This window comes from Myxine glutinosa, chromosome 2 (genome assembly GCF_964187855.1).
Source record: "Myxine glutinosa chromosome 2, kmMyxGlut1.1, whole genome shotgun sequence".
Taxonomy (NCBI): domain Eukaryota; kingdom Metazoa; phylum Chordata; class Myxini; order Myxiniformes; family Myxinidae; genus Myxine; species Myxine glutinosa.
In genome coordinates, this window is record NC_136262.1 from 223902309 (window position 1) to 223927062 (window position 24754).

Sequence of the window (24754 nt, forward strand, 5' to 3'; positions counted from 1 at the left end):
TTTCCATGGAGCTGTTTCAGAGATATAGAGGTGCGACGTTGTTCCAAGATGGCACCCGTACCACGTGGTCTATGGCGTCATAATTATGAATGAAAAAATTCTGCATGTGGAGGCGCTCCTATTTCGCGTCAATCGGACCAACAGTTGCCGAGAAAATGTATTTTAAAAATGCAGACCCGCACGTACGTACGTACGCACACACGTACACACCCCATTGGCATTGCCTAACCATGATTTTCGCTTCGCGAGCGCAGGGTAACTATATGGATGAGTTGGTTAGGTGACAATAATAAGCCGATTAGATTTTGGTGCAGGTCCGGATTCAGATCCGACGTGTTAGTGAGATACAAAACGTAAACTGTCCTGCCTGATAGAGGTATAGTATGCTTTCTGCCGAGTGCCGTTCTGGTGCGGTACCAATAGAGGACGCTGTGTCGCTGAGAAAACCTGTGAAGGTAAATTGCTAACACCCATTATTTGGGTGAATCGTTCACATGATGATACAAGCTTGAAATTTGACAGTTATTCTCCTATATAGATATTCTTTAAATCCAATCGATTAATCAACTAGAAATTCAACATGGCGGCCATTTTTTCTGCCGGAAATGGTTGCCGAAATTACTAAAATGTGCCATAAACTTTTTACCTCCGCCACCAAAGGTGGATGGAGATTATGTTTTCACCCCTGTCTGGCTGTCCGTTTGTGAACAAAATAGCTCAAAAGTTGTGGACGGATTCGGACGAAATTTGGCAGAGATGTAGCGTATGTGACAAGAACGAAATGATTAGATTTTGGTGAAGATTCGGATTCGGATCCGGCTCGTAGAATTTTTTAAAGTAATTCTTCACCATTGGGAGATGGGGCCAAAAACTATATGTAGCAGGATATCTCAAAAAGTTGTTGACGGATTCGGACGAAATTTGGCAGAGATGTAGCGTATGTGACACCGACAAAATGATTAGATTTTGGTGAAGATTCGGATTCGGATTCGGATCCGGCTCGTAGAATTTTTAAAGTGATTCTTCACCATTGGGAGATAAGGCCAAAAACGATACATAGCAGGATATCTCAAAAAGTTGTGGACGGATTTAGACGAAACTTAATGGACCGTTTGGGTGTCTGCCAAAGAAGAATCGATTAGATTTTGGTGAAGATCTGAATATGGATTCGGGTATGAGAATTATTAAATTGTTTAAGTGGATCTTCACCGTTGAGTGATATGGCCAACCAGGCGGAGGTATGCTCTCTACTGAATGCCGTTTTTGGTAATTATTGAATTTAGGATGTACGAGTGTCAATGCAAAATCACATAACTACATATTATCTATTAGAGGTAGTTAAAATTTTAACGGATTTGAAAAAAATTGCCGCTACATTGAATTTCGAGTTGGTAATTGACTGGATTTAAAGCGTTATGTTTAAAAGTTAGGTAAATATTTGAGTTCACATAAATTGGATATCCTCCCGTTCAGCAATTTGGGATAATGATGAAGATTCGGATTCTTGACGAAAAGGCCTGAAATTGATTGACCTCTAATCTTGCAGGATTGTGAATTTGGGGAACTGGAGGGGGGAACCTTTCTCTTTTGACACTATTTGTGGGGGGATTGTCAACAACTGTGTTTTTCTTCTGAAAATGATTCCTTGAGTCAGGAAAAGTTTCCATTGACTCGGCTTGGATTTGTCACTGCAGTGGAGATCGATCGAATTTTTGGATACATTTTGATGCAATAACAGCAGGAAAATAGTCATATTAAGGAAAAAATAAATGAATGATTTCGGAAATAAAATAAATGAATGATTTCGGAAATAAAATAAATGAATGATTTCGGAAATAAAATAAATGAATGATTTTGTAAAAAAGAGAAAATTGATGATTTCATAAATAAAAGAAATGAATGATTTATGTAACAAAAAATAAATGAATGATTTGGTAAATAAAATAAATGAATGATTTTGTTAAAAAGAGAAAATTGATGATTTCATAAATAAAATAAATGAATGATTTATGTCACAAAAAATAAATGAATGATTTCGTAAATAAAATAAATGAATGATTTAGTAAATAAAATAAATGAATGATTTGGTAAAAAAATAAATAAAAGAAAATTGATGATTTCATAAGTAAAATAAATGAATTATTTCGTAAAAACATAAATGGATGATTTCGTAAATTAGTATTTTCCAAATAATCATAAAATTTCTCCAAAAATGTAACAACTATAGAGTATCCGTTTTAATTGACGGTTATTTTTTCGTATGGACACTGTCAATTTTTTACGTACGCAAATTAGGTTGAATTTTGATAACCACTTCCGGCCTTCGCCTCATTGCACTGCTCACCTGCGCATACGTAATAAATAGATGGATCCTTCGTATGATACTCAAATTGCGCCATCTTATGCACAGAGCTGCTTGCGAGGAGGGTTTTGCCGTGCTTTCTTTGTCGTACATTTTGTGTTTTTTATATATCCGACAAGGATTTATTGTTAGTTTTATTGTAAATGTGAAATTTCGTCAGTAGCTAATTTCCATTCTCCTTTTTTTGACGGAAAATGTAAAGCCATTTACGGAACAGAAACAACAACGACCACAATCGCAAAAAATATAGCCCGCCCTTTTTTATTTTTCCTGAGTGAATCAATACACTACCAGTGAACAGTTCTTTTGGTCATGTTCTTTGGATGCGTGAGATAGGTCCACTCGATGAGAGATCTCCGTTAAGTATCGAGTGAGTACCGTATCGAGCGAGTTTGGTTCGATGTGATTCGTTCCACCGAATATCGTGCCTCACAAAGGTGTGCGCCGTGTGGTGTGTGTGTGTGTTACTGTGTGTGTGTGTTACTGTGTGTGTGTGTTACTGTGTGTGTGTGTTACTGTGTGTGTGTGTTACTGTGTGTGTGTGTGTTACTGTGTGTGTGTGTGTGAAAGAGAGGTGTGTGTGTGTGTGCACACGATGTGTGGGGGTGTAAGAGAGAGAGATAGACAGACAGACAGAAGAAAAAAAAAGGTGTGTGTGTGTGTGTGTGTGTTACTGTGTGTGTGTGTGTGTGTGTGTGTGTGTTACTGTGTGTGTGTGTGTGTGTGTGTGTGTGTGTGTGTGTGTGTTACTGTGTGTGTGTGTGTGTGTTACTGTGTGTGTGTGTGTGTGTGTGTGTTACTGTGTGTGTGTGTGTGTATTACTGTGTGTGTGTGTGAAAGAGAGGTGTGTGTGTGTGTGCACACGATGTGTGGGGGTGTAAGAGAGAGAGAGAGAGAGAGATAGACAGACAGACAGAAGAAAAAAAAAGGTGTGTGTTTGTGTGTGTGTTACTGTGTGTGTGTGTGTTACTGTGTGTGTGTGTGTGTGTGTTACTGTGTGTGTTACTGTGTGTGTATGTTACTGTGTGTGTGTGTGTGTGTTACTGTGTGTGTGTGTGTTACTGTGTGTGTGTGTGTTACTGTGTGTGTTACTGTGTGTGTGTGTGTGTTACTGTGTGTGTTACTGTGTGTGTGTGTGTATTACTGTGTGTGTGTGTTACTGTGTGTGTTACTGTGTGTGTGTGAAAGAGAGGTGTGTGTGTGTGTGTGCACACGATGTGTGGGGGTGTAAGAGAGAGAGAGAGAGATAGACAGACAGAAGAAAAAAAAAGGTGTGTGTGTGTGTTTGTGTGTGTGTGTGTGTTACTGTGTGTGTGTGTGTGTGTGTGAAAGAGAGGTGTGTGTGTGTGTGCACACGATGTGTGGGGGTGTAAGAGAGAGAGAGAGATAGACAGACAGACAGAAGAAAAAAAAAGGTGTGTGTGTGTGTGTGTGTGTGTGTGTGTGTGTGTGTGTGTGTGTGTGTGTGTGTGTGTGTGTGTGTGTGTGTGTGTGTGTGTGTGTGTGTGTGTGTGTGTGTGTGTGTGTGTGTGTGTGTGTCAAAGTGTACACCTCTGTTGTGTGTTTCAGATAAATACATTTTATAATGTGTTCAGTGTTTATATTAGGCAGCACATGAGACATCGTTAAAATGGACGTGCTGCGTCATAATGTATGTGTAGTGCGTCAGGTATTCACTTGAAATGTCAGGTAGCACGTGTGAGGTTCCATCATGGGATGTGCTATACGTATTATAAATTTATGATAATTAATTATCAATGAAGGTAAGCATGTACAGGTACAGGTAAAGCTCTATGCGCTGGTTTTAGAGTTGTAAAGTGACGTTGCATTGCTGCACAAGCTGTGGACATGGTGGAAGTCATGTATCTACTAATGTGTGGACCCATGTTTGGAGAGGTTCTTAGTTGAAAGGGCGAAAACCTTGATGAAGAACTGAGCCCAGCTGATGAACTGGGTAGGTGGGAAATCCATCAATAGCTTACAACTTACTGAAGTTCTTGCTTTAGACATACAATTATTTTTAGATTTGCGATGAAATTGTTAAGTAGCTTGTCGGGAGTGTGTTGTGCAATTCACATCGTTTGCAACATCCTTTGAAGGTTAACTTAATACATTAGTAATAGTTTTCTTTACTGATATACATATGATTGTAATACTGTTCATATGACACGAGCCCACATAAGGAACTGGTGTGCGTGCGCTTGCCTGTTTGCGTGCTGTACCTCTCTTCCCTGTTTTTTATTTTGGAAATAAGGTAATTCGGACTGAATGGAATGTTTGATCCCAGCCTTCTGATGCCACTCGGTCACAAACGAGCCTGAATCCGACAGGCCGGCTCGGAGGTAGCGTACTCGCCTTTGACGTCTGTGTTTGGTTCCCGACCGGACGATTTGTCGTCGTACCCGCACCGATGTTGCATCCACGACATGCTCGGAAGGGCGTTGAACTGAGAACCCACGTGCTACCTTTGGTTGTTGGTGGACCTCAAATATGCCACCGTGTTGTTCGATTAAGAGTTGGAGATTGTCGCCAGCACCCTGACCAAATTCCAAATTCCTGCCCTAACCAGCTCGATGAAGTCCAACCCCTTAGTTTTGGATCTGGCATGCCATCACTTATCTTTGAATAATGGTCTGTGGCAGCAAAACCTGAAACGTGGCTGAGATAAAGAAAAACAGCATCGTTTACTGCCTCGAACAAACATACTTGGGTGTACTGAACACATACGTAAGACTTCCCCCATTTTCTTTGTAGTTTTTCAATTTGCCATTTTGCTTCTCGTTTTCATGTTTTATTTTTGTCCAACTCGTCAGGGCTCATTTCTCTTTTTTGCTATATTCCTACTTTTCCTCTATAATGACCGTAGTTGTGTCGAGTTGGTAGTTGTGAACTGTTTGGTTGCCATTGGGTAACATTGTACTTGTAACAAAGTAAGGAAACGTAGTCCCGTACTGAGCTTTGCCTCCAGGTGTTCAACAAGGTGCACAATATAATACCTCTCATTGTTTGCCAAGCCTGCACATGTTCAACCTGCCTGTGAAAACACGTTTATTCAAAAGGAAGTACACTTGCCAGCATTCATCGTGCTATACGGATGAAATGCTGGAAAACGTCCTTCAGAAAACTAACTCCAGTTGAATGTCATCGGTGTTGGTGTGTGTGCACAAATGCATACACACAACAGACTTGAACAGACATCTAAGCTTGTGGGAGACCTGAATGACAGAGTGATAGCACTGACACAGCAATGGAATAGACGGAGTTGTCATCCGAGGGAGGATTGAAAATGGGGAAGGAATGAACCTACCGGCAGCATGGGTAGGGACATGCGGATCGGATGATGGAACTGAGTAGTCAAGGGACGTGTGAAGGGACAAACAGGGTAAACATGAAAAAGGGAGAGCGAACACGACAGGAGCATCAGTCAAATAGGAAAGATGAAGCTAGGAAATAAGATGAGATTGTGATAACTCGTCACTGTAAAGTGGAAAAAAAATATAGGGGCAATACCCCTGGCACTCACCTGGTAGAATAAACAGTATACTGCACTGACTAAAGGTGTTTTAAACCAATTTCAATGGTTGCTGGAAGACAGGGCACCATGTAGAATCATGTTAACATAATCATAAGACTTTAAGTAAACAAACAAAAAAATACCTATTTTGGGGGTGCAACCCCCACCCCCTACCAAATTTTTCCAAAGCCTTGAATAATCATTGGTACATCACGGATGATGAAGGTTATGATGACATTTCATCAAAATTGTGTGTGTAGGTTCTGAGAAAAAAGCAAATACCTATTTTGGGGGGCAAGCTCCCCCTCCCCCCCATAGACCACCTTAGACCCCAATTTTTTAAGTGCCAGGAACAAACTTTGGTACATCACTTTTATGACTTTTACTTTATCACTTTATGACACTTTATGACACTTTATGACACTTTATCACTTTATGACATCACTTTTACTTTCAAACTTTTATGTTTTGCTATGCATTATGTTTTGCACTCTATCAAAGCGTCTTTGGGCTTCCTGAAAAGCGCTATATAAAATAAATGCATTATTATTATTATTATTATCACGGGTGATGAAGGTTGTGGTAAAGTTTCATCGAAATTGTGTGTGTAGTTTCACAGAAGAAAGCAAATATCTATTTTGGGGGGTCAAAGATGGACCCACTTTGACCCCCCTTAGACCCACAAAGAGGCAGATTTTTTTTTTTAATGCTGTGAACAAACTTTGGTACATCACGGGTGGTGAAGGTTGTGGTAAAGTTTCATCGAAATAGTGTGTGTAGTTTCAGAGGAAAAAGCAAATTCCTATTTTGGGGGTCAAACCTAGATCCACTTTGACCCCCGGTAGACCACCTTGGACCCCTATTTTTTTTCATTTTTTTTTTTTCCCCTTTTCTTTTCTTTTCTAAATGCCATGGACAAACTTTAGTCACAACACAACAAATATCATTTGTGCCAAATTTGGTAGCACTCCCATAAGCGGTTTTGGAGAAGAAGTTTCAAGTGTTGACAGTGACGGACAACGCACCATCGCATAGGCTCCCCTGAATTTCGTTCCAGGTGAGCTAAACATAATTGAACAGACTCCAAGTTCAGCAGTTACACAAAAGAGCAGAGGTGAAATGTTATCCTGGATTTTGGGAAAGTAACAAGGTTTGGGTTGCTAGCTGAGTCGCTGCACAGCCTGGTCGGGCTTGTGTGACATCAATTGATTGTTGTTATTGTTGTATAGCCCTGGGCAGTTCTCTCGAACAAGCCTGAGGCATGGAGACAGCCAATCAATCTCCCAGGAGCAACCCAGAGACCCCCCCCCCCCCATCCAGGATGGTGTATATTATAATTAGCTAGTATAAAAGTCCGTCAAAAATGATGGGTTGGAACAGTTTATTTGACGGTGCAGCCTTATGAGCATGCCAAAGTCTGAAGCCTTGGCCTAGTGTCAGGTGTGCTTATATCTTCTTTGTTTATTAGACATCATACAGATTTAAATGAATGCTCGTTGCGCACGTTGCACATCACGTGCAGAAAAAATTTCACCTCCCTGTGCCTTGTATTTATTGTTATTAAATATATATATATATAAGCCCTTGAGGCTCTGTTTGCAAGCCATCATCTACAATTACAATTAAAATACACAATTACCGTCGCCTGAGGAGAGGGTATTGCATTTGAGTCTGTTTGTCTGTTTGTTTGTTTGTCCGCCCAGAATAAATATGATTTTCTGTGCAACCATTGGTCCGATCGACAGGAAATTTTCACCATAGGTGCCTGTAGATTCAACATTGATTTTCAGATTTTCCATGTAATAACGTTTCCAAAAATGTATAGATTTGCTAATCTACCATGATTTTGAACGAAAAAAACATAGTGAACCTGGCTATGTATGAAAACTCGCAGTTACCGACTTGGTTTCACCTTTATGTCGGGCATCATCGGGGCAACGCACCGAGCTTCCTCAAATTTGTGACTCTGAAAACCTTTTGGTTCTATACCAGTACTTATAGCCAAGAATAGACTTTTACTGATATACATAAGCACTGATATACAAGGCTTGCAATTTTTTTTTTTAATTTGGTTGCCCTCAGTCACCTCTCAGTTGCCCAACTCATTTAAAATTTTAAAATCCCAATTTTCGAAATTTTGCGTGCACTGAAAATTGTCCTTTTCCAACAAGAAATTTTTTGCCCTCTTGGCAAGAACACACTTAGCGTGAGACTTAGATTGATCATGAGTTTTAACAGAACTCTTTTGAAAGGTATTATCAGTACCAAGAAAAAACGGACTTTCACAGTCCGCATGTTTGGGAAATTCCCCACAAGAACGACAAATCATGGAGTTTGCACTTTATCCCACTTGGGCCAGGTGAACTTCGACCAAGAGGGGATGGAACTCCGTTTCCTCTTTGTGAGTTCGTGTTCTCTCTTTCGATCCTTTGACGTTTCTGCTTGAACTGCAGTATGTGGCAGTTTCACGCCGATGCTTTCATCACCGGCTGATACCGACTTCAAATATTTCAGCAAATTCATGATTGGAATCACAAAAGGCAAAGCAATCCGAAGCAAACACTGATGACATGTTCATCTCGTGCTGAACTCTCGTTCTCACTCTCGTGATAATTATTGTGCTTATAAATAGAGGGTCGAAGGGGACTTACAAACAGGAGTAAAAACAAAATCTGGAGGGGCAGTTAAAATGTATGTTTGTGTGACGTATTATTTATAAGGTGCAAAATAATGAATGTTTGCCCAGCATGAAAATTACAAGGAAATTACAGCTGCCCGACAGAAAAATTTACGGTAGTTGCCACAGGACGTCGGGCAGGTGATTTTGCAAGTGCAGATAAACGCCATTCCTGTCAAAACTGAACTATAAGCATGCCATGATGTAGCTGACACTACCCATCTTTGTGATAACCAAATCGCTGTTTTGCAAAACTTGACATAACCATGTAATTATGTACTACAATCCGGTTCCTGACGTCCGGTTCCTGTTTCATTTTAAAACATTCCTTTTACTTTTTGACAATAATAACTTCTATTTCCCTCAAACAACAATAATAATAATACATGGAACCAGAAATGTCTCAAGTGGATGAAAGCCACCACAACGGAAGTGATGAATCTGTAACACTTTCCCCCCTCAAGAAAGAAAGTTTGAACATCGTGAAAACTTTCTTTGTAGGCAAAACTCTTCCAACAAACAAAAGTAAACTCACACCCAAATCAATTCCCGTAAGCCAATAATCAATATTTCCCAAAAATAAAGCAAGAAACTTCAAACAACCTACAGAGGATTCCAAAGTTAGTTCACTCTGGACAAATCAACAGCAACGACATTGTCCCTGCCCTTTACATGCTCAATTTCCCAGTTTAACTCCTGCAAAGCCAAACTCAATCTCATCAACCTCTAATTTTATTTTCCTTTTTTTTTTGAATGAAGGTTAAGGGGGGTGTGATCAAAAATCCAAAGTCAAGCAAATCTATGGCACTTTTTTAGGGAGGCCGAGGTGAGAGACAGGTTTCATGGTGGTTGGGTGGTGAGGCCTGGAAGTATTCACTACATGGATGCCTTTAGGAACGTGGAGTTCACGGTTAATCCGTGTAGGAAAGTTCACTACATGGGTGCCTTTAGGAACGTGGAGTTCACGGTTAATCCGTGTAGGAATCTTGGCTCTGCTGCTCCGCAGCATTCAGTGCTTCAAACTCTTCCTAACTTTCATAATAATCACGGTTGGAACGCTTGTTGCTGTAGTCACGTGAATAGCGGTCTCCTTCTCGGCCACTACCCTGATAATCATCCCTTCGGGAGCTGCCGTAACTCTGGGAGCCATAGCCACCCATGAAACTACCTCCACGTTTTCCTCCTCTGTAGCCCCCTCGACGCCTATGGCCTGCCTTCTCTACTGTTATGGTCCGACCATCCAAATCCTTGCCATCCAAATCCTTTTCTGCATCTTTGGCATCCTTTGTGTTTTCAAATGTGACAAAGCCAAACCCTCTTGACTTTTGCGTCTCCCTGTCTTTTATCAGCAGCACTTCCAAGAGCGGTCCATATTTGCTGAAGACAGAGTCCAGAACAACTTCCCTTGTTTTGAAGTTCAGTCCACCTACAAAGAGCTTGCCAACATTGCCTCCATCCATGACTTGTGTGTGCTGACTCTTAGTTTTTGGGTACCTGACAAGACGTGCCGGTGCAAAGCGTGACGTCAGTACCTTCCTCTTCTCTTCAGAGCGCTTCCTACCCATAGCACGAGTCGCGGCACAGGATGGAAAGATACCCGGAATCTTCTGCTCTAACTGTGCAGTGTTATTTTTCATGCTAGGCTTTTCAACAAACATCGGGTTACCAGAAACGTGACCACCGGCCAAATCATTCCCGATAACAAAAGATATTCCCTCTACAGGTAGAGTGGCTTGTACCCCTACGGTGACCGGTCCTGACACCAAATCAAACTTCAAATGGATGACATGAAGTGGGGCTTTAACACAGCCACCGACTCCCTGTAAAAGAACACTGACACCAGTTGCCGTCTTCTCTGACAATGGCAAAATGCCCTCAAGCATCAAAGATTGATGTGCTCCTGTGTCCCTCAATACCCTAACAGGTCTTTGGTTTGTCAAGTTTCCATCCAGGAACACAAACCCCTCTGAAATAAAAGGTTTGTAACCCTCTTGAGCAAGGTTGTTCTGTGATGCCGTAACTTTGGCATGGGAACCTTCACAAGGCACTGTCCTCCAAAGACAATTTCTCACATTTGCCAATGCATTCGGAGTTGTACTAGTCTGACTCCGCTCCTGATTTTTCCTTTCCAGGGCATAACATTGGGACATCGTGTCCAGGTTTCTTGCAAAAAGCGCAAGTTGGCCCAGAGGAGAAACTCATGGTCTGTCTCGAGCCCCCTGGAAGATAAGTCTGTCTTGGAACTGTATTCTTCTGATCCCTAAAAGTGGCGGTATCAGAGTTGTCCTCATAGTCATCTCTAGGTCGCCTCCATGAATCTTCGTTCTCCGCACCGGATGTATCATAACTCCCCTGGCGAACTCTAGGCGGGAAGTTAGGTTTGTGGAACCCCATCCTGTGTGTCAAGGCATAGTCATCTGCCACGGTTGCTGCCTCATACAACTCTGGGACCTTCTTTTCCTCCAGATGTACTTTAATGTCCTCGTGAACACACTGTTTGAATTCCTCCACCAAATCAATTGTCGCAACAGTTTGGAGTCTTTCCCAACCCCTTTCGAATCACACCACCGATCAAACATGGTTTCTTTCATTCTGGCAAACTCCACATGGGTCTCACTCTCCCTCTTCCTGGCGTTCCAGAATTTTTGCCGGTAAGCTTCAGGGACCAATTCATAGGCCTTGAGAATGGTTTTCTTCACTATCTCATAATCTGCACATTGGTCAATCGGTAAAGCCGAAAATATATCTTGAGCTTTACCCACCAGAACACTTTGCACTAACATACTCCAGGACTCCACAGGCCATTTTAGCATTTGAGCCACTTTCTCAAAGTGTAAAAAAAACTTGGCTACCTCTTTTTCATTGAAGGGTGGAACCAGCCTCACATGTTTACCAACATCCCAGGCGTTCTGACTAGTTGTCGAACCAGCCGGCATGGATGCTACATCTCCCCGTTCTCCCATTAATTCCAACTTCTTGAGTTCAACTTCCCTCTGATAATCCATGTCCCGTTCCTTTAACTCCCTTTCAGCTCTCCTCTCCTCTGCTCTTTCCTTTTCTCTGCTTTCTTCGAGTTCCCTTGCAGCTCTCCTTTCCTCTGCTCTTTCCCCTGCTCTTCTTTCTTCTTCAGTGCTCCTTTCCTCTGCTCTTCTCTCCTCTGCTCTTCTCTCCTCTGCTTTACTTTCCTCTGCTTTTACCCTTTCCTGGCTCTGCAGTTGCATCTCCATTTTCCGGAGCTCCACATTTTCTTTTTCCTCGGGTAACCAATCCAAGGCTACCTCTGTCCATGTTCCTTGTCCCACCAGAGATTCTACCACCAATGTCTGCATCTCTGCTTTCTTCATATTGACTCGGACCTCCAAGTTAAAATGTCTGGCCAATATCAAGAGTTCTGATTTTTTAAATGCTAGGAACTGTGCCTCATTAGGGGACGCCGCAAACCTTTCTGCGTCAAACACCATGGTGACTATTAGTTAGCACCCATTAACCTTCACACAAAAATTTCCAATTTTCTTTGAAAAATTTGGGAATGTTAGAAAAATTCCAAATTTGGGAATTCTGGGAATGTTAGGGAATTCTATCCCGGACGAATGTTATTGGGGAATTTAATCCCGGACGAAGATCCAATTTCGAGCCCCTGAGTCAATTGGACGAGCCCCCAATTTATGTTACGTGCTCCTCCCCGACCCCCTGGCCATGGTGTACCTCCGAGCCCCGAGAGGAGTCATGGCAGAAAAATGTGTTATTCTGTATGTCAAAGATCAATGGTGAAGCCACACCAATTGTTACTCACAAACAAATATTGTATTAAGATCACACAAGAATAACCATACAACAATAATATGAATCAAAAGTTAAAGTACAATCAATATTCTATGATGTTACCATCAGTGTTATAATATACTAGCAGAGGTACCCGGCTTTGCACGGGAGTGGGAGGAGGAGGGGAGGGGGAAGAGGAGGGGAGGGGAACGGGGGGGAGGGGGAGGGGGAAGCGGGGGAGGAGGAGGGGAGGGGGAAGAGGAGGGGAGGGGAATGGGGGGGGTGAGGGGGAAGGGGGGGAGGGGGGAGGGGAAGGGGGGAGGGAAGGGTGCGGGGGTGCCCAGGGGAAGAAGGGCCCCTCCCCTCCCCCCTCCCCCCCCTTTCCCCTCCCCCCCCTCCCCCTTCCCCCTCCCCCTCCCCCTTCCCCCTCCCCCTCCCCCCTCCCATCCCCTTCCCCCTCGTTCCCCTCCCCTTCTCTTCCCCCTCGTTCCCCTCCCCTTCTCTTCCCCCTCCCCTCCTCCTCCCCCTTCACACCAGGGGGGTTGACTCAGCCTGTCATCCCACCGAGGTCGGAAGTCGGAACTCATTGTCGTCAAATAAATGTAGCCTGTATGTTTCACTCTTTGTCACATGCCGTTGGTCCCATGTCAATCGGATGAAGTTGAAAAATTAACGTTACGAAGGTTCTCTGGGACGTACTGATTCCGAATAATGAAGTTGAAAAATTAACGTTCCGAAATACGCTAATTACGCTAACAGAAGCGCTGGAGGGAGCACTGCGCTCCCTCCCTTAGATTCCCTCCCTCTTCTGCTAGCGCTAATTACGCGTAACACACTAATTTTAAAACCCGAAGTTTTTTTAATTTTAAGGTGTGCTGTAGTCAGAAGCGCTAGAAGCGCTGCGCTCCCTCCCTTCGAATCCCTCTCTCTTCTGCTAGTGCTAATAATACGCTAATTTTAAAACCCGAAATTTTTTAAATGTTTATGTCTCCGTGACATTCCTGGGACCATCCCGAGTCGAACAGTACTTTCCGCTCGCAAATCCGTCCACGGGTTCTCGAGATCTTAGAGATCATAGATAGAGGCCAACTCTACTTTATATATATAGATAACTCACTGTGCTCCAAGTGAGTGAAACCAGAACATCCCCAATGTCTCTTATTCCCGGCTCCAAGCCACAGTTGATTCGCTCCAGCGTTCGCTAGAATGAGGTCCAATCGAAACCAGAATCCCGTGCGGATGGCAAGAACAGTCACCCAGCCGAAGCTGTACAAAGGCGCCCTCAAGGCGACTGGGAAATCCAAAGGTGCCCTACAGGCGACTGAGAGATCACACCCTCGGGTATGGACGAATTAGCCTTTAAAAAGCCACATCACACACACGCCCCAGATCGACGTCTGAATGCAGTGAAAATGTTGGAAAAGAAACGAAACTGCGAGCGAAGCACAAGTCCTGCGCGAGTCAAAATGGCTGACGGCCCGGTCTCGTGGCGCACCAGCACGGCGATGATTCTCTCCTGAATCGATAGCAAAACCTGACACGCAGGTTAATTGGTCACAGCGATGACAACTCGGAATTCCTTTCCCAGAAACCCGAAAGTTCGGTAGTGACTCTTGCTCGCCAACGTTCGCTTCAGAACCCGGAGCAACTCTGCTTTCTTGTCCGACCTCTGTCGCTCCGCCCTCTTTCTTCTCCTTCCGCTTCATCGACGTCCGGTTCCTGTTTCATTTTAAAACATTCCTTTTACCTTTTGACAATAATAATTGCTATTTCCCTCAAACAACAACAATAATAATAATACATGGAACCAAAAATGTCTCAAGTGGATGAAAGCCACCACAACGGAAGTGATGAATCCGTAACAATGCGGATGTTGACAAATTCCTTACTGATCAGTGTTTTATCATTTAATTTGATTTCCTGGTACAGTTATCTTAATGTGCGGAATAAGTCACGATTGAGAAAGGTCATTACACTGGCATTTACAGCTGAAGGTGGGCCTTCAACCAGTCTGGAGTCTCTATACTTGCGGGCACTGAAAAGGAAGGTGGTGAAGGTGTGTACCGATGAAAGTCATTTCTTGAACGGACTTTTTTTTAAAAACTGCCATCAGAAAGACGCTTTCGTGTAAGGATGAAGAACATTTTCAAAAAGTCATTTGTACCATGTGCAATTCAAATGCTAAATTCAAATTCTTGGACATTTTGTTGTTTAGTCCATCTTCCATATTTTATATTTATTTTATATGTTATATATTTTTATATTGTTTTCTTATTCCCTTTGTGTTTTTTGTTTTAATGATGGTCAACTTACGGTGTCATCAAAGAATAATTTCCCTGAATATGGGACAATAAAGATTTATTATTATTATTAAAGGGCAGGAATGACCCCAAATTCATGGTCTGATTCGAGTTGGAGAAGAGGTAGAACTTGAGGTCTTTTGGGTTATTGATTCCAATACCTTGCTGATTATAGGAATAAGGCCTATCGCTCTGTAGTTTGGAGGGTATGCCTTAGCACCCTTCATGGGTGTAGGAATAACATATAGGCCACCTTCCAAGAAGGATCTGTGGAAAAGTCGTGAAAGAGGAATAGCCGGTTCAGATGCGCAAGTTTTGAGAAAGAGTGCACTGATGCCATCTTGACCAGTTGCTGATTAAGAGTCGTGGTTGTAGGTTAGAAGCGCACTTTCTTCAGAGAGTTACCTGTAAGGGGAGGAGGATATGGAAAAGGAGGGTCAGATTGGGAACCTGAGCCTTTATGGCAAGGGCACTGTTCATATATTTGGCCTTATCACAAGGGTTGTCCATTATGCCTCTTTCCTTGACTGAAAGGACTCAGGCAGAGCATGTTCCTGTGTCAGTTTTAACCATTTTGAAGATGGTGAAAGGATTAAAAGGTGTGTTCTCAGGCGAGGCTGGTGTTTTGTTCTCATTTTTCTATGGATATATACCCATCTGTGGCGGGCCTTGTGAAGCGTCTGCAGTTAATTGCAGGAATGGCCTGAGAGACTGGGAAAGCAAGATGCCACAAACACATTGCTATTTCTTCACTTTTTTTGAAGATTGCTATTGCTTGTCACAAACATAATATCTAACACTGGAGAGACGTTGGATGGATAGACGTTTGATGGCAGAGCTGGATGAGGGAATGAATTGATTAGTGCATGAGAGAATTTACTCCGATCTTGTGCAGGGTGTTGAAAGCACTGTGAATATGTAGCTATTATAGGAGATTGAAGACCAGTGTTTGATTGAGAGGGAGACAGAAAATCGGAGACTAGTCCGGTCCGCCATGTTACACTGTCAAACATGATATGCTGTTACAGATCATGGAAAATGCCAAAAAATGGACAGTTTCTCCAGCATATGATCAGATGAGATGCAAGATGCTTAACCAGGAATATTTGACATTACTCAATCAAGAATAGAATGCCTGGTGTTGGTGTAGCGGTTAGGGTGCCAGCTTAGGATCCTAGGATCCTGGGTTCGAATCCCGGTCACAACATGCATTTTAAAGGCCATTTTCCCTGCTGGAGCGGGGGTTAGCCTTGCGGTCCCCATGACAATCTTCTCCATTTTGCCCTATTTTCTGCATCTCTCCTTGTTAACCCCCTTGCCCGCATTTCTTCTTCCACCATCTTTAGCCAAGTCTTTCTCGGTCTTCCCCGTCCTCTGCTTCCTTCTACATTCATTTCCATCACTCTTCTCAACCAGTCACTTTCATCCTTCCTCAACACATGACCAAACCATGTCAACCTGTTCCTCTTCACAGCATCAATCACAGGCTCTATTCCCATCATCTTTCGCAATTCATCATTTGTCTTCCTCTCTCTCAACGATACTCCGCACATCCGTCGAACCATTCGCATTTCCACCCTTTCCAACCTTTGTTGCTGCTCTACGTTCATTACCCATGTCTCGCTCCCATAAATCATAACACTTCTCACACATGCAGCATACACCTTTCCCTTCAGCTTCAACGACACTCCCCTCATCATCAGCACGCCACTCAGTTCCCGAAACTTCTTCCATGCACATCTCACTCGAGCAACCGTTGCCGAGTCTGATCCACCTTCTCCATTCAGCATGTCCCCGAGGTAGCAAAATGTTTTCACACCTTCCAGCTTCACGCCGTCTCCAAGATCCAACTCAACATTTCCTCCATCTGCAGCTCCCTCTGTGCACACCTTACATTTGAATGTAGCTGCCACACTGGTTAATGACCCTCTCAGACCACTACATTTTTGATGAACCCACTCAGCGCACATTGTACATTGAATGGAGTTCACTCCGACACCCTTCCTACACACAGCACAGGGCCACTTCCCAGTTCTTTCCACCTCACCACATGCTTTACCACTTGCCATCACCTTCGTCTTTCCGATATTCACCTTCAGACCTTTTGTCTCCCGGGTTCGAATCCCGGTCGATCGCTGAATTAACGCCAGGGGGGTTGACTCAGCCTGTCATCCTTCCGAGGTTGGCTAATTGAGTACCAGTTCACTGGTAATTCCCTGTGTGTCGTAAAAAGGCAACAAACATGGTTGGTGGCAGGAAGGGCATCAGGTCATAAAACATTGCTTCAAAAAGGGGACCACGGTGCCCGAAAAAGGCCAACCCCCGCTCTGCGGGGAAAAATGGCCTCTAAAGGTGTTTTTTTTTTTTAACTCAATCAAGAATAGAGTGAACATGCAGATGAAATCCAGATTGGAAAGCCACTGAGTGCGTAAGATTTGCTGCCTTGCAGAAGGTTTTTGTAACATTGCCATGCTTGGAGATCACAGGACCCATACCCAGCCTGATAGCATGGCGAACTGATCTGACAGGATGGCGAGAGTTAAAAATTTCTACATTGGAGGAGATGTATTTCAGTGGATCGGGCTTTTTTGATGGTGTTATTGCCATTTGGGAGATGATACAGAACACACCAAAACAAAACGTTGATGTGGAGGGAAAGATACAACCAGAGATACTCCAGAGCATTAGGATTGCGAGAGGGAGGTACAAGGACTGTGGGGAAGGCGATTATGAACATCAACAGTGATACCGCCTCCATTGCATGGAACAGGCCGGCCACTGTGAGGAAGATTTTGCAAAGACTGTATCACGGGTGATTATAATGATGCTGGTGACCTGGTAGGCAATGTCTCAGCAGTTGGATCTGAAACTACAGTGCATGTTAGTACCAGATACAGCAGGTCAGAATGGGATGGGATGAGATGGGGGAGTTCGTTTCGGGAGTAGGGCAGGAGGGAGGATGCAGAGCATATCGGAGAGGGAAGGGAGGGATGTGTTGGGCAGCACAGTGGGAAGGAGAGGAGAAGGGACTTGGCAGAGCTCGGAGAGAGAGGGGGAAGGGGGAGTCGGGTCTTGGCCGAGCAGGAAGGGGAGGGGAGAGGAAAAGCCAAGTTCCACAAAGTGTGCTTGCATCTCAAAGCAAGACTTTAAATTCAGGTTGTTGCACATGAGCGGGATCTGACAGCTGTGGGAGTGCTTGACCAGCTCACCAAGCAGGGTGTTGGGACGTGCAGAAGGTATGAATGCATCGGCAGACGAGGGAGAAGGCTGAAATGGAGGGGGAAGGTGGAAGCCTGTGTTTTAGCTGGAAAAGGTTGCAGGATAACATGTCAGAACTGAAAGCCGATTCTTTGCTTTTATAAAAATGCGTACTCTGACAAGGCTATGTGTAAAGGGCTATTGTCAGACAAAGGAAACTGGTTTCAGGGTAACGACGATTTTGAACGAAGGCATACAGCGCATAACCTCAATGGTTCCAGAGCCGCTATGTAGTTGTGCTAATTAACAGTCAGATCCAATAGTATAAGGTTGCTTGATTGTATTGATATTAAGTTGTGTTGCAACATCATTATTGTATTACCATCTTGGGTTTTGCTGGGTACATCAAGGGTAGCCAACTTGTCTTTGAGTTGTCTAGTTCGGGTTCAATCCCCACACTCACTGAAAACTGTCACTCTGCTGCTGCTTCGCAAGCAGGGAGTCCTATCAATGGGTGTATTGTCCTTCGAACTCTGAGGATTATCAATGTACCACACTCTGTACATAGCGTCGGTGCTGCCAAGGCAGTTCCTGGGCGAAGATTAGGGTTGGGGTTCTGTTGGGTGGTTTGCCATTACCTTCGCAGCAGTCGGTCAGGGCAGGAATTTGGCATTTGTTCAGGGTGCTGGCGATAACTCACATACGCTTTGTGAAGGACATCGTTGGATCTTTAACATCTCTCAACTAACACAAGCAGATGGGACGCTCGTTTAACGTCCATCCGAGGGCCGTCACACACATTGATGAATCGCCCTGCATGGGAAGACACCAGGGTGGTAGTTTACAGCTAAAGTGGGACTCAAACCCAGGCTAGATGGCTCAGAAGAGAGTGTGCCTCCCTCTTGGCCAGTCTGCTTATGTGACGTCACAGCGTGTGCATTTCTCAGCTGCTCTTAGACTTACAAGTACAATGTATGATGTCACTGGCGTTTCATAGTCATTTGTAGACAAGACACAGCTGCCTCGACAGATTTTAGTAAATTCCCTGAACTTTTGCTGCTTAATGATGCAATAGATGTGTGGGGAAGGCGGGGTGGAGGGGGTGGGGGGTGCTGGGGGGGAGATCTGTCGACTATGGTCATTCTAATGTTTTAAAATCTGACCCAAACTCGCAGAAAATAACATTTGTCGATGCTGCAGCTTTTCTTTGTATATATGCAAAGAACTTTGACATGGGAGCAGGCTTTTGGCCCATCATGCCTGTGCTTTATCAACACCACATTCATTCATTCAATTGGCTTATCTACTTCATTTAATTGGGGGAAAGTGGGTGATGGGGGGTTTGTGAGAAGAGAACAGTGTGGCATACACAGGTAGGTCACCAATTTTTTTTTTTTTTTTTTTTTGTGGTTTGGGTGTGGGAAAATGCATTTAGGGTTTTTTTGTGGCTTGGGTGTGGGAAAATGCGTTTTGGGTTTTTTGTGGCTTGGGTGTGGGAAAATGCATTTAGGGTTTTTTTTTTTGTGGCTTGGGTGTGGGAAAATGCATTTAGGGGTTTTTTTTTTTGTGGCTTGGGTGTGGGAAAATGCATTTCGGGTTTTCTTTTTTTTGTGGCTTGGGTGTGGGAAAATGCATTTGGGGTTTTCTTTTTTTTGTGGCTTGGGTGTGGGAAAATGCATTTAGGGGTTTTTTTTGTGGCTTGGGTGTGGGAAAATGCATTTAGGGTTTTCTTTTTTTTGTGGCTTGGGTGTGGGAAAATGCATTTAGGGTTTTTTGTGGCTTGGGTGTGGGAAAATGCATTTAGGGTTTTTTGTGGCTTGGGTGTGGGAAAATGCGTTTAGGGTTTTTTGTGGCTTGGGTGTGGGAAAATGCATTTAGGGTTTTTTGTGGCTTGGGTGTGGGAAAATGCATTTAGGGTTTTTTGTGGCTTGGGTGTGGGAAAATGCGTTTAGGGTTTTTTTTTTGTGGCTTGGTTGTGGGAAAATGCATTTAGGGTTATCTGGTGTAGAATAAACAAACACCAAAAGTACATTTACTTTTTGATGAGACCCTCTCACAGACGTCACATTCATTACACATTTATATAATCGCCCATCTAAACCTAAGCAACCTACTGGTCCTGCCAATGTCCATATATACTCCGTTTCTATCCCCATTACATATCGGTACCTATCTAATTCCGGTTTAAACTTACCTACTGTTTCTCCTGCCATTAGCTTTACAGGGATACCATTCCATTCCGTGCATTAACTACTCCAAGTGTAATGTATGTTTGTGCTGTAGAAGAATTGTTAACCTGGTTTCAACTGCTGAGAAAATGTAAGGATTTTTAAAGAGCATATTCTTGACTCTATTTTAATTTTCTTTCTGGAAACGTCATTCATTCTGTCATTTGTCATTTGTCTTTTTATTTTTTATTTTTTGGGATACAAAGTCAAGGCCTGTGGAAGAGCTAGGACACAGAATTGATCAGGATACAACAGAAGAAAAGGAGCAGCATAAAGAGAGGGGAGGAGGGTACTAAAGGGCAAAATAGAGTGAGACATGGAGGAATGAGTGGTAGAGGAGTATGCGCAGTGTGGATGAGATAGATACAGAAGCAAACTCTTGGGAAGGAAAAACTATAAATTTAGAAGGAGGTTGGCTTGGGGGGGATGAGGAGGTGGGGGGCAGGAGTGGGGGAAGGGGAAGGTGTGGTTAACGGGGGTAGAAAAGATCATAATTTTCAATGTGGGGTGATCTAAGATGGTGGTGAACAGCTAGCTAGCTATCTTGAAGACCTTGGGGGGGGGGGGGGGTTGGGGGGGGGGGGGAAGAATGTGATTGAAGAGAAAGTGGAAGTTGATTCCTCAGTTGGGCCAAAAGAAGAACGAATGAGTGGAGGTGAGCAGTGATCCTGGATTTTGGAAGTTTCGTAAGAAGGGTGGTTGCTGGTGGACCTTGTGCATCCTGCAGAAACCTGGAAGGACAGAGCACAGATAGAGCAGAGTGTGCAAGACCACAAAGGAGGCGGTAGAAGACAGAGAGCAGCGACCTGTCTGTGATGGGAAAGTGGTAGGCCCATCAACTCACCTTAATTGCGGGAGATTCCAATAATCGTGAAGGCCTTGGTTTTCCCGGCATCAAGCTGAGCAAGGTGTGAGGCAGGGGAGCCAGCCCAAAGGGGAGAGCAGTACTCCATCAAGAAGGCTTTGTGGGTAGATTGTGTTTGTAGAGTTATCTTCTCTGAAATGCCACATAGAAAGTTTCCTCAGGCTTGTAAGAGAAAGAAGCTCTGGGTATATATACAGTATACATATATATTCACAAAGCAAGCATTATGGCTACAACGGGCAGTTTATGTCTCGGAGCACCCAATGGCTTGATATCACACACCTTTCTCCACTGTAAAACTTTAATTGGTGAAGTCGCTGCTGCTTGGCTGCCAAACAAAAATGAAAGCTGTATTGTTGTAATTTTCTAAATTGAATTATGCTCTATGAATTTGTCGGACAGAAAATTGTAGGATTTGAGACTGAAGCAAAGCTGCGCATAATGATGTTGAAATAATTGATGAGACCTTGGAATGTCTGCTCTGTTCTTGTGTTATCACAATATTATCCAATGATTGCATCAAGTTCCTGTTAGCAACTGTGAGTTTTTTTTTGTTGTTTTTTTTACTTCCATAATAATGGGACATGCAGTGCTTGTTCAAAGCAAATTCTGGTGTTAATCTGGTGGGTGAAGCTTAGCTAGTTTCTGTTCTTTGTTTTGTTTTTGAAACAGGTTCAAGTGCGTGGTGGAAAAGCAGGGAGGGGCGGGTTGGGGCAGGCGGGAAGGACAGCAAAGCCAGCAGGCCAACTTATCCCAAGGATGGAGTTACGGAGCTCACTGGCCGTCCTTGTGCTGTACCTGACCCTGCCCTGGCCATGCCTGCTTACGATTGCTTTCTCCCCAGAACCTCGAATCACCGTCTCGTATCGCAGTAAGTGCTGGTGTTCAGGGCCATTGGAATCTTGCACTCCCATGTTTGTTTTTCCACCCATTTATTATTTTAGAATAACGTTATACACTATGTTGACAGCCTCATACAATACCAAAATATATTGGGAAGGAACTCTCATGTGGTATGCATTGCCAAGTTGAAATATACGAAGGTTGTACCTGGTCTTTGTTGACGCCATTGGCTGAGTCTCAGGTGAATGCCCACATTTGGCCGTTTTCTTGCAGTGGAATGTCAAAAGGTCATGGTCTGTTATGTACGTTCTGCAGATTATGGTGGCTCCGTTTGGCTGCTAAGAGCATCTCCTAGCCCTACGTACACAGCTCGTGACGTTTGCCAGGGCGCACGAGGAGAGGCTTGGTTTTAGAGCAAAGGGGGAGTTTCAATCTCGTGTCTTTGATGGATTACATCTGTGTTTGTATTTGGCATATCTTTGCCGCTGTTGCAATGTCCATTTTGGGTAGCTTTACTTGGTTTGTACTTGGCCGGAGACATCATTATGCGAGCATCACCGAAGCTTTTCAAGTGTGATACTCCTTACAGACCATTTGTGGATGATGACTGTTGGTCTTCAAGTGTTGTAGTACTGCACAGTGCAAAGTGTGACTTTACTTAAAGCAAGGGTAGGAACTTTAAAATCCCCTCATCTTCCAGCAGTAACTTGTTTGCCTTTGCCACCCTCTGTATGCTTTTTGCGCTGTTGTGCATTTTTCATGTGGTTATGGTCGTGATGTTTCGCACTGATTTGAGGAAACCATTAATTGAAGGGCTCGAGATGATGAAAAGATCAAGATAAGGAATTCAACAACCGAGATAAAAAGGAAGGAAATAGCATTTTGAAGTGCCCAGTGACGCAAAACTGCAGTAGGGGTGGGTAGTGAAGCTTTTGTATATAACGGTGGCTATTCTCCTTGTTTACTGTGGAGAACCGATTTTAAAAAAACATGACAAAGTTGAGTTTAGTTGTGATCAGGTGTCCAATAAGTATTGAGAAAAACAAGGTTTCGCAAATCCAATCCCTCGCAACTAATGTTGCCATCAAAGTCACGGAATGTTTTCAAACTTGCATCCTCCTCTGTCCTAAGACTGTTTATTGCTTTAGTTGTAGAGGCCCATGTGCATGGAAGAAGTTTCGGGAACTGAGTGGCGTGCTGACGAAGAGGGGAGTGTCATTGAAGCTGAAGGGAAAGGTTTATGCTGCATGTGTGAGAAGTGTTATGATTTATGGGAGCGAGACATGGGTAATGAACATAGAGCAGCAACGAAGGCTGGAAAGGGTGGAAATGTGAATGGTTCGGTGGATGTGCGGAGTATCGTTGAGAGAGAGGAAGACAAATGATGAATTGCGAAAGATGATGGGAATAGAACCTGTGATTGATGCTGTGAAGAGGAACAGGTTGAGATGGTTTGGTCATGTGTTGAGGAAGGATGAAAGGGACTGGTTGAGAAGAGTGATGGAAATAAATGTAGAAGGAAGTAGAGGACGGGGAAGACCGAGAAAGACTTGGCGAAAGATGGTCGAAGAAGAAATACGGGCAAGGGGGTTAACAAGGGGAGATGCAGAAAATAGGGCAAAATGGAGAACGTTGTCATGGGGACCGCAAGGCTAACCCCCGCTCTAGTAGGGAAAATGGCCTTAAAATGCCTGTTGTTTGTTGTTGTTTGTAGAGGCCCAATGTAGACTGATTATTTGGCACCTGCTAAATGGCCACAAGAAAGTTGGTGTTTCTTCCTCTTATGGTGTTTGTATGCATCTTCAACAATTAACAGCATTGCTCCATTCCCTGGCCTGGTTTGAGCTTTCCTGGTAAAGGCAGCATGTCCTGAGAGTTAAATGATTTATACATCCATGGAAATATCTCCCATTGCAGCTGCATTGTAACTTATCTACATTGAGGCTCATGGAGGAGGAGGGGGGGGAGGACACCAACAGCAGGGTTGAGGGAGACTTGGACGAATGAGGGGTAGAGAAAAACGCACGGAATGGACAAGGTGGATACAGAGAAGGAAAAACTGTAAACTTGGGAAGAGTTAATGAGGGTGTAGAAAAGCTCATGGTTTTGGATGGGGACAATCTGAAATGGTGGTGATCAGCTGTCCTGAAGACTTGGCGGGAAGAATCTGATTGAAGAGAATGTGGAAGTTTGTTCCACAGGGAGGGGGGAGGGAACGAATGAAAGCATTTTTTGTAGATTTCAACATTGCAAATTAAATCACAGCTTTGTGTGACTTCCTGACTGTAAACAGAATTTGGACACCAAACTGGACAGTACTTTACTTTGTAGGTAACCCTTACAGCCTTTAAAACAAGAAGAATGCTGCTTTATAAGCAGCTCAAACCAGTCTATTTCAGTCCACTGCAGGACAAAGGTCTCCCTCCACTTATGTTGAAGAGTGTTTGAGACATCATCACCACCTTTGATAAGTGTGGGTTGGGAGAGTGAGCAGCCATTGGAATGGAACCCACAACGGTCAGTGGTGAAAGAAATGTTTTTAACCATTTGAGCAAACAGCCATCCCCTTTACAAGTGCACATGAATTTAAATGGCAAACCTCCTCTTCGTCCTCTTTGCTTCATAAAATGGGAGTAAATGTGATTTAATGCATTCTCAACAGATGCAGCTGTGAGACTAAAGCCACACAGCAGATTCCATGGGAAATTGCCCAACCGAGAGTACATTGTACGGATCATTTCCATTGCTTCATCTTTATTTTCTTCCACATGCAGTTCAAATGTTGGCTTACTGTAACATGTGTATATATATATATATATATATATATATATATATATATATATATATATATATATATATATATATATATATATATATATATATAGTGATAATTTTGTAGTTCATCCTAAAATTGGAGCTGGATGCAAAATATGAAAGTTCATCTCTTTGTGGTGGATTGGCGCATAAAGGTCGTGTCGTCGTGAGTGCATACTGCTGTGCATGTT

General features: G+C 43.4%; 1 protein-coding gene and 1 long non-coding RNA gene across 7 annotated transcripts in view; one reads left to right on the plus strand and one right to left on the minus strand.

Annotated features, from left to right (window-relative positions):
• Positions 1–2590: 2590 nt before the first annotated feature.
• The window catches only part of LOC137420801 (semaphorin-4C), a 187062-nt gene continuing 164898 nt past the window's right edge, over positions 2591–24754 (plus strand). For 2 of the 6 annotated variants that reach the window (XM_078772283.1, XM_078772284.1), the window contains exons 1-2: positions 4293–4316; positions 21579–21777. In XM_078772283.1, coding sequence (XP_078628409.1) covers positions 4308–4316; positions 21579–21777 — 208 coding nt within the window. In that variant the 5' untranslated portion in view covers positions 4293–4307. Of the gene's footprint in view, positions 2800–4292; positions 4317–17763; positions 17852–21578; positions 21778–24754 lie in introns of those variants that run through there. The other 4 variants (XM_078772285.1, XM_078772287.1, XM_078772286.1 and 1 more) reach the window with 4 other exon arrangements.
• Positions 20632–23246, minus strand: LOC137418049 (uncharacterized). Its single transcript, XR_010982557.2, has 3 exons — positions 21957–23246; positions 20886–21038; positions 20632–20772 (listed from the first exon to the last, which is right to left on the minus strand). It is a non-coding gene; the product is annotated as an uncharacterized LOC137418049 (long non-coding RNA).